This window comes from Pteropus vampyrus, unplaced genomic scaffold, assembly GCF_000151845.1.
Source record: "Pteropus vampyrus isolate Shadow unplaced genomic scaffold, Pvam_2.0 Scaffold285, whole genome shotgun sequence".
NCBI classification, from domain to species: domain Eukaryota; kingdom Metazoa; phylum Chordata; class Mammalia; order Chiroptera; family Pteropodidae; genus Pteropus; species Pteropus vampyrus.
The window spans coordinates 1,970,974-1,982,360 of record NW_011889066.1 but is presented as its reverse complement, the minus strand read 5'-3'; the positions used below and the strand labels follow the sequence as shown (position 1 = coordinate 1,982,360).

The following is an 11,387-nucleotide window of genomic DNA, read 5'->3' as shown; positions in this document are numbered from 1 at the left end:
AAGGGAACAAAGTCACAGGTTTGGGGATTAGGGTGTGGACATTTATGAGGGCCATTTCTCAGCCCACCCTACTTCCCTTTATCAGACTGGGGAAGTCCCCTCTATTCCTAGATTGCTAAGACTTTTATTCAAAATAAGTTTTAAATTTTATGAAATACTTTTACTGCATCTGTTGAAATGATCATATAATTTTCTCTCTCATTTTGTTATAGTGTATGTTACATTGATTGGTTTATACATGTTAAACTAACTTTGCATTTCTGGGATGATTTGCTTCAAATGATTGCCATAAAAATGGGCTCATCTTCACATTAACACATCGGTTTTCTTCACATTGATGCTAAACATACCCTACTCACTTTACTGCAAATGCTAATTTTTCTAGAGCCAGTCTCCACATAGTGACTTACAGCTATGGAGCCTTGGGTGAGCGTCTTACCTCTCTTTGCCTCAGTTTCCTCATTAGGGGTAACAATGATTCCCATCTTACAGGTTAAGTAATGTAAGTTCCTCATTCTGGCCCAGGGTAATACTCGGTGCTTGCTAGCTATTATAATTAATCTTTCTGATGGAGACTAGGATGTGTGGCCCATGCACACTACCAGTCAGTTTGGGGACATATAGACTTAGTTGCCCCACCACTCTGACCCAAGCTCAGTCCTCACTATTCTGAATTTAGGGCAAACGTATCTCCCTGGGTTGCTGGCCAGGAACTGGGAACAAGAGAGAGGCGAGGACTGAGGAGGTAACTGGCTGTGGCAATTCTGTCCGGGGCCCCCTGCCCCTTTCTGCCACCCAGAGCTACCCCGCCCTCCGGGGCCTCCTCCTGGAGTTGTGTTGGACTGCATTTCCCCTCTTAACCGCACCCTGTCTGCCTTCCCTCCCCCAAAGCTCCCTATCAGCTTTTGCTGCCCCCTTCTCTTTAATGCCATTTCTAAATGTATGTCATGTCATTTCTGGGGATTGAGGGAACCCAATGGGGGGCAAAATCCATGTGCCCAGTTCACCATCTCTCATCTATCTCCCTGGCCTCCTGAGGCTGACAGGCCCTTTTACAGTCTCTCCTGGATTCTGTCAGTATCAAAGTCAGTGTGTAAAAGAAAATCACGATTAGGCATGAGACAAGAAACCATTCTCCAAATTAAAACTGCACAAGTCCTGGTGATAGTCTCCTGTCCCTCCCATAGTGCATGAGCCTCTGAACCACCTCTGTCCCTCCTGTCCAGACATCCCCGATGGACCTTGGACCGGCACCATCCATGTGCCATCTCCTCCCTGTCATGGGCCACCTCCTCGCACAGTGCAGGCCCTGCTCCCTCCTCAGAAGCCAAGCTAAGGAGAGACTGGATGCCCCTCTTTCTCCCATCAGCTGGGCCAAGGAGCAGATAATCTTTATTCTCCTCATTCTGAACATAACTCAATTTTTTAAACTCTCGACTTTGACAGGATTTAAATCTTACTGAAAAATTGAAAGAATAGTGCAAAGATGTTATAGAATGTCCATGACTTTGAGCTTTTCCAATCCCTCCTCAGTACAGACTGCAGACGAAGCATCCTAGATAGGAATGTCTGAGTAATGTGCTAGGGTCTCTCTTTGATCTCTTGAGCAAGGTGGAGTCTGCCAGCTTTCTCCATTGTAAAGCTCCTTTTCTCCTGGTAATAAGTATCTTATGTGAAGGTATTTTGAGACTATCATGACTTTGAATCCCTTTAACAGCACCCTTTTTCTGTTGGTGAGGGTGTAAAATGAGACAGGCCTCCGGGAAGGCAGGTCAGCATAAGTTTCTGAAGCCTGAAAACTGCTCACTGCCCCTGGCCTCTAGTCTCCCTTCAGAAAATCAGTTCTCAAGAACCGGTCAGCAGTGGTCAGTGATGTCCTCGAGATGTCCAGGGCAGCACTATGGCTGCTACTCATGTCGTGGCAAGTGCATCCTGATGGCATAGTGCATCACTGCAGCCCTTAATATTTGCTTACAAGGTCCACAAAGAATTGGTTATTTCTGCTGATGATAGAATGGTTTTTATATTTTTAAAAGGAAGATGTGAAATTATTAACAATGTGTGTTGAAAATACTAGAAGAAAATACCCCCAAAATAGTTATCAGCAGCTGATTCAAAGTGTTTTTTTAATCATATTCTTTTTTAAAATTTTTAAAATTTTAATTAGTTTCAAGTATACAGTACATTGGTTAGACATCTATATAGTTAGTAAAATGATCTCCCCAATTGCTCCCTCCCTCCCCTGACCCTCCACCTAGCCAATGTATTAATGCTAATTGCATTCCCTATGCTGTGCTCCCCATCCCCGTGGCCATTCATCGGCTACTAATTTGTACTTCTTTAACCATTCCCCCCATTCTCCCCCCCCCCCAAACCCGCCTCCCCTCTGTCCATCACCAAATTGTCCACTATATTGGTGAGTCTGTTTTTGATTAGTTTGTTCTTTTTATTCCTTAAATACTGCATTTAAGTGAAATTATATAGTGTTTATCTTTTTCTGTTTGACTTAAAAACTTTCTAGGTCCATCAAAGCGATAGCTTTTTCCATCCCCTTCCTTTTCATATGTAGGGGTCTTGTTTTCTTATCCTTTCAGCCACTCTATCTTTTGGTTGGAGCACTTAATTCTTTTCCATTTAAGTACTTATTGATAGGAATGTAGTTGTTACCATTCTTTATTCCTGTTTTTGATACATGTTTTTTCTTCTTAAAGAAGTCCCTCTAACATTTCCTGTAATACTGGCTTAGTGGTGATAAATTCCTTTAGCTTATTGTTGTCTGGGAAGCTCTTTATCCGTCCTTCAACTCTAAATAATAGCTTTGCTGGATAAATTATTCTTGGTTATATATCCTGAGTCTTCATCCTGTTGAATATTTTTTGCTAAGCCCTTCTGTCCTGCATAGTTTCTTCTGAGAAATCAGCTGCCAGTCTTATGGGTGTTCCCTTATAAGTAATTATTTCTTTTTTCTCTTGCTGCTTTTAATATTCTTTCTTTGTATTTAACCTTTGGCATTTTAATTATGATGTGTCTTGGTGAGGGCCTTTTTGGATCCCTGATTTTTGGAATTCTCCGAGCCTCCTGGGGTTTTATGTCCATTTCCTTCACCAGGTTAGGGAAGTTTTCCATCATTATTTCTTCAAACAGCTGTTCAACATCTTGATTTTCTTCTGTTACACCAACAGATGAATATTTGGAGCCTTAATAGTGTTCCATGTCCTCCTTAAATTATTTTTATAGTCTTGGCATCTTGTTTCTTGCCATTATGATTGAGTATCCTGATTGGCTTTCCTATCCTCTAGATAAGGCATTTGATCCTCTTCTTTATTCACTTTGTTTATTCCTTTGTTTATTCCATTTAATATACTTCTCGTCTAAGATAATGTGTTCTCCATTTCAGACTGTTTCCCTTTTATAATTTCCATTTCCATTTTTATCACTTTGTTAGAGTTCTCTACACTTCCCAAAAGTTCACTGAGCATCTTTATAAGTAGTGTTTTGAACTCTGCATCTGTTAGATTACTTGACTTCATTATATCTGGATCTCTGTTCTGTTCTCTCATATGGTTTCTGCTGCTTTGTCCTCCCATTTTGGTTGCCTTTCCACATCTGTTTCTATGCACAAAGCAAAGCTCCTAAGTATCCCTGTCTTATTAGTGTGGGTTTGTGAAGTAGGTGTCCAGTGGCACAGTCCTGAGAGGAGTTCAACTGCAGGCCAAATTTAGCTCAAGCCTCTACCCCTCTGGGGCCGCCTGTTAAAATTCAGCAAGCAATCCACAGATGCCGTGCTTATAGTTGCCTCAAAAGATCACACCAGAAACCGAGGCCAGCTGCCTCTACCAATGTGAGTCTCAGCAAGAAGCACCTGACTCGCTGAGGATACACTTGGATGTGGCTTGGGTGGGGCCACGAGTTGGGGGAGGCGGGGTTTCAGGGAATCCTCTGGGAGGAGCGACCTCTGTTATCCAGTTTGATGATGTCACAGCAATGGCGGCACTGTGTCGGCCGCACTGGTAGTGGGTAGGGCTCAACAGGGAATAATGGATACTGCCGGCACTTCTGTACCTAGCGAGTCTCACCGCGGCCCTCACTCCAACAATGCTCCCTGTGCACAGCCAGTTGGGCACTGGTGCTTAGAGCAAGCAAGCAGGTCTGTCACCACGAAAATCCGCTAGTGGATGCGGCGCCTTTAAGAGGCTCTGCCACTGCCGCAGCCTCCGTCTCACTCAGCTGCTTGGGACCTGGCAGCCCTGCGTCCTCGCCCCGTCCTCCCTTCTGCCGTTGCAGGGAGCTTTCTTGGATTTCTCCGTAGTTGTATGGCTTGTTCACCTAGATCCCAGGCAAGTTTTTCCTTGCTTCTGCTCCTTGTTTCCATCACAACTTTGATTTGGTCGCCAGAGGAATGAACAGAGCCTCTATCATCTATGCCATTTGCGGGGGTGGGGGTGGGGGTGGGGGGGAGCTATTACATTCTTTTTTTTTTAAGAATTTTTTGTTCTGTTTTGTTTTTTTCCACTGAAACATGTTTCTTTTAAATCAAGGGTAGGGGGAGAAAGCAGCCATATTTTTAAGACTTAAGTTTGGTGTCTTAAAAACCATATTTTTAAGACTTAAGTTTGGTGTCTCTAGCTTCTGCCCTCCCTGACACCCTCTCAGATGAGCTACAAGAACCTCTTTTTAGTCCCTGGGGGTGGGAGCAGCAGAATTAGGGTCCTTAGTAGCCCCCAAATGCTTGCCCTACCTCTCCAGGCCTCAGGTACATCACCCTCACCCATTCCCAAGCCCAGCCTTGCTGGGAGGCTCGTGGAGATTCCTGCAAAGGCAACACATGTTCGCCTTGAGTGCCTCGGCTCTGGAGTCAGCAGGTCCTCATCAGCTGGTACCATCACTTAAAAACAGCAAGCTCTTGCTTCCCTCCGCTACAAAGTAGGGGTTCCTGAGACTTTAAATGAAAGAGGCCATAGGGCCTGGGACATAGCAGATGTCTGAGACACAGGAGGGGCTATTCACAAGGTCCCTTTCAGATGCCAGGGACAGAAGCCCAACTCCAACTAGGTTAAACCAGACAGGTGAGTTTATGGAGCTGGAAGGTCCAGAGGTGGATTTCAGACACAGCTGGATCCAAGAGAACATTTGCCACTCACTCATGCTTTCGGGGAAGCTCTCTGTGCTGGGCTAGGAGGCCTCTGGGCCCCTAAAGGCACAGACCATGGCTCGGAAGTGCTGGCTCATCTCTCTAATGAGGTATTTCTCTCCCCAGTGTCTGTGATTGTTCCTGACTGTTCAGCTAATCCTTTCCACATGTCTGAGGATGTGGATTTCTTCTTGCTCAGAGATCAGGAGCGGAATAAGTCTCGCTCAGTGAGTATCCAGGACCAAGGCCTGCCCCCAGCTCTTTCCTCCCTCACATAAGCAGCAGTCAGGTTTCTGTAGAACATTTTCCTCAAGTCACTCTCTCACTCTAGAACAGTAAATGACTCACCATTTCATACAAAACCAACTCAAAACTCTACCTGGCTCTCAAGTCTCTGACCTGTTCCACTTTCTTACCCAGTTTCATCGCCACTGTGCTTGAGCCTTTGTCAGGGTGAGCTCCTTGGAGCTGCTGTGGCCACAGCCTCAGCCACCACACCTTAGCTTCTGCTGTCCCTTGCATGAAATTCCATTCCCTCCCGAGAATCTCTCTGTCCTTCAAGGCCCCTCTCAGACCTCAGGGATCCTCTCATCTTCCGCAGGGATCCCCCTCCCAACTGCTCTGGCCTTGCACAGTCCCCTCACTGGAATTTTTAGAGGTCAGATATGAACACAGACATGTACACATGAGCACATACACATATACATGCCCCTCAGCAGTGCCTGGGAGTCCCAGGGCCAGCTCTGACCCTCAGCCTGCACCTTCTCTGTACTCCAGCATAGTCTCTTTTGCCTCTCCATCCCAAGAGCCTAAGTGTCTAGACATCCTCCTCTCCCACCACCACAGCACGGCCAGATCAAGCAAGCCTCACTGCAGCCAGGCTCAGGCAGGGCTCACCCAGTACACGTCTTCCCTGGGAATTAGCCAGTGTGTTTCTGGTCATACTTTCATGGCCAGTGTCCCAGGCTCCCTCCTGAGCTAACTCTGTCCACCTCAACTCAGGGCTCAGCATCTGAGATTCTGCAGAGCAGTGGCTCCCACTATAACTTCATTCAGTAACCAGTGACACTGGTGGAAATGCACATACTCCAGCCCCACCCTGTACCTCCTGCCTAGTAACTCTGTGTGAGCCACCATCCATCCATATTTCCCCGCCTCCTGCCATGCTGTGCACCCATTCATGCCCTGGAAGGAGGCGCTCACAAAAAGCCACACTGAAGAGCTCACACTTACCCGAATGTAAGACACTGAAAACACAAGCTTTCTCTGACCCTGACTTGGAGATCTTCTTCTTTCCTCATTAGTACAGGATTGGATTTTCTTCTCCTACCATGGCTCTGTTTTTGGGCTTTCTCTGCCTTCCTCCAAAAGCACCCCCAACATCACATTCCTACCCCTAGGCAATACAGCACCCAACCTCACACACCTGCCTCCACCCCAGCAGAACCCCACAACTCCACACTCTTCTCCCCCAACACAGTGCCCAATTTCACACTCTTCCCCCAACCCAGCAGAGCCCCCCAACCTCACATTGACCCCAAGCAGCCGCCCAATGTGTTCTAAATGCAGACCTTCTGCCACTGGGATTCTAGTAGATGACATTTTCTGGTGACATTATTATATAGGGATGTGCAAACTAGCGGCCTCCTGCTGGATCCCTCCGAAGCTAGTTTTTCCCTAAGCAGTGTTGTTTAGAAGTTGTTGCACCTGACAGGCTCAGCAGGAAACAGATCTAACCCAGGAAAGGCCAAATGCAGAGTCCATGTGAGGGTCTGTTTGATCTACGGGGCTTAGCTACCCAGTTGGTGCCCCCCGCCCCCCGCCTACAGGGCCTGAACAGCAGGAAGAGCTGGGCACCCCTGCAGCCAGAGACCTGCACTAGGCTTTGGGGAAGAGGCTCCAACCCTGCCCCCTGCATCCTGAGATCCTCCTAAGTGAAGGGCTGGGGCCAGAGGCCAGTGCAAGACAGAAGGTAGGTGGGGAGGCCTAGACCCCAGTGACAGCGCAGCCCCCAACAGTGACGAAGGGCCTTGCAGATCAAACTCGAGTTTTCAAGTTTCTTTTGGAAACTCAAGATCAAGTTTCCCTGAACCTCTAGGTGTCAGATTTAGCAAGTTGCAATACAAGACACTCAGTTTAAGTGTGAATTTCAGATAAATGAGGAATCATCTTTTAGTGTGTCACTGTACTACCTAGAATGCACATCTGACCTGTGGGCAGCCTGTACTTCATCTGGCTGCCCCACCTGCACACCTGCTCTCCAGAGGTTCTTCCTGCCCACTTCCTTTCAAACCTGGGCAGTCCCACATGCACACAGCTCCACAGCCTTCCCCACTCGCTCGGGGCATGTGCGCATCCCCCACCCTGTCCCGGCCAAGTGCGCACCAGCACAAGCCCATGCGACCCTGGGACCCCTGCAACGCGAGGGGAGGGCGCAGCCCAGGCAGGATGGAGGAGGGGCGTGTTGGGGGGAATGCAGGCTGGCCGGGTGGAACCCCGCCTGATACGACCCCCACTTCCCCCCAGGAGCGGGAGCAGAAGAAGACGCTGCGGGTGCATGAGAAAATGACATACTCATCCAAAGTGTCAGCCAAGCACACCAGCCTGCGACGTGAGCTGCAGCTGGAGGAAGAGACAGAGGATCAGGAGGCGCGTGCTGAGGCCGAGCAACTGCGCGCCTTCCACGACAACACGGCCTGGAAGCTCTCCATGACAAAAGGTATGGCTCCTCCATCCCCCATGTCAGGTCTGCAGCCCTCATGGAGGGCTGTGCTTTAAAAGTTCTTGGAGAGGCTAGGCTGCAGAGTAATGGGGAAACAGGGCCTTCTCTGTCTGACCCCTGCCTTCACCATCACAACACAAAGGTCAATTCCAGATAGGGTGCAAGCCTAAAAGCCTTTGAATCCCAATATTGCATGCATTCTGACTGTTGACCATGCACAGTGAATGTAGGCAGTATCAAATATACGTATTCGACTTGGAGGTAAAAAGCATCAATGTGGAACTAGATTTCTTGGATTCAGATCTCAGCATCAGCATGTAATGGCTGCACTATCCTCGGCAAGTTTGTTAATTCCTTTGCAGGCAGTTTCCTCTCCTGGCTGATGACAGTAACAACCTCATGGTTGTGAGATTCAATTTCTTCTGACACCATACATAATGAGAAAGAACTGCATGTGAGAGAGCTGTTATTTTTGTGATCCAGTAGAAAATCTTAAGTACTGAAAACGCACTAACATACTACCAACCCAGTTTGAGCACAAGACTCATCAGTGTCCCAGGTTTGGTTTCCAATGAGGAGCTGGGTCTCCTTGAGGGCAAGGCCTTCTCCCAAGGTAGAACAGGGAGGCAGGGGCCAGTGGGCGGACTGCCAGACATCTAGACCTAAAACAGGACTCCTGCACCACACCAGGTTCTTCTGGAAAGGAGAGGATTTGAGAGACAAAACAGAAAGCCACATGTTTCTATAGTCCTTTCCACACTCCCTGGGCTCTTCCAAGTTGGGGAGTGTCTGGGTCTTCCTCTTCAGAAAGGCCAAGGAAAGAGGCCCCTATGGCCCTTGGCCCCACTGCGCTGCCTCTGTGCTCGCACTCTGAAAGGTTGTCCAGATGCCCACTTTCATTTCCTCCCACCTGGCTTAAAACCTGACAGTATAGACTTAGCTGCTGCCCAAATTAGGCCCTTGGGGGCCAAGGGTACCCCAAGTAGAGATCATGCTGCCCCATTTTTCTCTCACCACCCCTATTAAGGTCCTGGCCAATAGGTGTTTTGTTATTAAGTCCAGCTGGCTATAACTTCCATGGCAGAGGTGGCCAGTCTCATTCCAGGTAAGAAGAGTGCTCTAGCAAGAGAGAGAGGCTCTTCCCACCTGGACCATTCGCCAGGCATGGAAATGGAATATATCAGCCAAGCCTTCTCTCCTTCCACTGGAGACAGGGCTCACTCTCCCACAGTTCTTGTAATAATCTGGGTCTTGTAGCACAGTGCTGCACCAGGAACAGCTAACTGGCTCCCCACTTACTGGCCATGTGCCCATCCTCAGCCATTGGCCTGAATCTCTTTCCCACTATCTGCCCCATCCCTCAGATGTCTGCCTCCTCTCATTTTAGAAAAGAAAGGGGAATCTGATAACATAAACAAGTACATCAACCGGAAGCGGCAAATGTTCCTCATCCAGGTAGGCCCAGCTGCTCCTGTGCAGGGGACTAGGGTGGGCTGTCCCAGTGAGAAGCATGACTCCTGCTCTGGTGGCCCTCAGTATGCCCTGGATATGAAGCGGAGCGAGATCCAGCGACTGGAGATGCTGGCAACTAAGGAGGAGGCAGAGCTGGAGCGGGCCGAGAAGACCCTAGAGAAGGACTCGGCCCTGTTTGATGAGTTCCTCAGGGAGAATGACCGCAGCTCCGTGCAGGCCTTGAGAGCGTGAGCCTGTGGCTGGAAGGCCCGGTTGGCCGTGTGCCATCCCCCCAGGATACCCGGGGCCTGGGCACACCCACCAACTCAGCCTGGACCAGGCCACTGCCCCTGCCCCCTGACCCCGCCTTGAACCCTGACCGTGACCCAGGCCCCTAGCAGCACCCCCACCTGCAGCCCAGCCTGAGGGCAGTATGGATGCCCTTCTTTAATAGCCTGAGATTGGCTCCCTGCCTCTACTCACCTCCAGGGCAGAGAAGGAGACCAAATCAAAGATGGAGAAGATCACTGAGATTCGGGATCTGACCACCCAGATCATGAACATCAAAAGGTGAAGTCAGAGGCATGCTGGGCTTGGGCTGGCCTGTCCACATTTTCCTCCATCACTTCTCCCCTAGCCAGACCTCATCACTTTACCACTGAACCCTAAATATCTCAGGGTTTTGAAGCCCTGTATTCTGCTGCCCATCTTATAGATGAGGTGATTGAGGCCAGGAGAGATTCAGTGACTTTCCCAAGGCCACACCACCAGGAGACAGGTCTCACATGGCTCTGAGGCCCCCAGGCTCCACTCTGAGAGGGGTGGACAGAGTCCCTGAGGGCTGTAACTCACATTGGTCCCTGCAGGGCAGGCATTCTTTCCCTGGCATGACATTTCTCCTATTCCTGTCCTCCTTAGCCAGGGTACAAGGGCTTCCCTCTGGAGGGGCCTCCCAGGGGGCAGAGCCTGACCTCACCTGTCCCCTCCCTGGATTTAGCGAAATCTCCAAATTTGAAGATACTCTGCAGCATTACAAGATCTTCAAGGATTTCCTGTACAAGCTATCACCCAAGGAGTGGTTGGAAGAACAAGAGAAGAAGCACTTGGCTCTCAAAAAGGTCGTCAAGTCCCCCAAAGAGAATACTCTGTTCTCCACACAAGGGAATAAAGGTAGCAGAAAAAAGAAGATAGGTTCCTGGGTCCACCTAGACCCTGTGACCCCTATCAGGGGCCTTAGAGGCATCCAGGCCACAGGGTTCGTCCCTTCCATACCCTGCAGAGCCTTAGTTGGCAGTAGCTGCCTCTTAGCCACTCATGGCTCAGCCCAAGTCCCCACTTGGGGAAGTAGGACTGGCTCTCAACTCAAACCCAAGGGCTTTTCCTCTTGTACACCTCTCTTCTTCTACTACTGAGGGGTCTCAGGGAACCCTGTGCCCCCAAGAATGTGTTGCCACATGTGTGGTTCCAACCAAGACCATCTGGGGCCCCTCCCTCCCTTCCTGTAGGACCAGGGATCAAGGGCAAGATGGGTTTCAGAGGTACGTGGCTGCCCCAGGCTGGAGAGGCCCTATCCCAGGCTGGGGCACATGGAAATCATTCCTCTGCTTCCTCCAGAGGGCCAGGGCCCAAGGAAGCCCGGGAAAGTGCTGCAGATGATACAGGCGGGGCAGATCCTGGCTACTACCGTTGGCTTCCAGAAGGACCGCCAGCCTAGCGTGAGTGGCGGGCTGGACCCCAAAGGGTGAGTGGGCTTGGGGGTGAGGGGCTGCAAAAGTGGCTGGGGCCTGGTGGGGTGTGCTTCCTCAGTGACTCCAGTTCAAGGGCACCCAAGATGGCCAGACTCCCTGAAAGAGAAAGTTTAAGGAGGGGCTCTTCCCAACCTGGAAGGTGTACAGTCTGACTTAAGCTGCAAAATCAAGAGGTTTTCTCAACAAAGGTTTATTTCTGCATAATCAGTAAACTTAAGCCTGGGGTGGCCCACTCAGGTGCTAAAGGACCAGTCAAATGTAAACAGATGAGGGAGGCCAGGTGGGCACATGGAACAAGATGGCACATGCACTCCACCAGCCTTTTGTAACCAGG

General features: G+C 49.5%; 1 protein-coding gene across 1 annotated transcript in view; it reads left to right on the top strand.

The window, feature by feature from the left end:
* Nucleotides 1-11,387, top strand: part of CFAP100 (cilia and flagella associated protein 100) — a 49,271-nt gene that overhangs the window by 17,624 nt on the left and 20,260 nt on the right. The window contains 8 exon segments of the mRNA XM_023520905.1: nt 5,258-5,358; nt 7,658-7,850; nt 9,241-9,308; nt 9,390-9,553; nt 9,795-9,875; nt 10,303-10,475; nt 10,811-10,854; nt 10,856-11,046. Of these exon segments, the coding sequence (XP_023376673.1) occupies nt 5,258-5,358; nt 7,658-7,850; nt 9,241-9,308; nt 9,390-9,553; nt 9,795-9,875; nt 10,303-10,475; nt 10,811-10,854; nt 10,856-11,046 (1,015 nt within the window).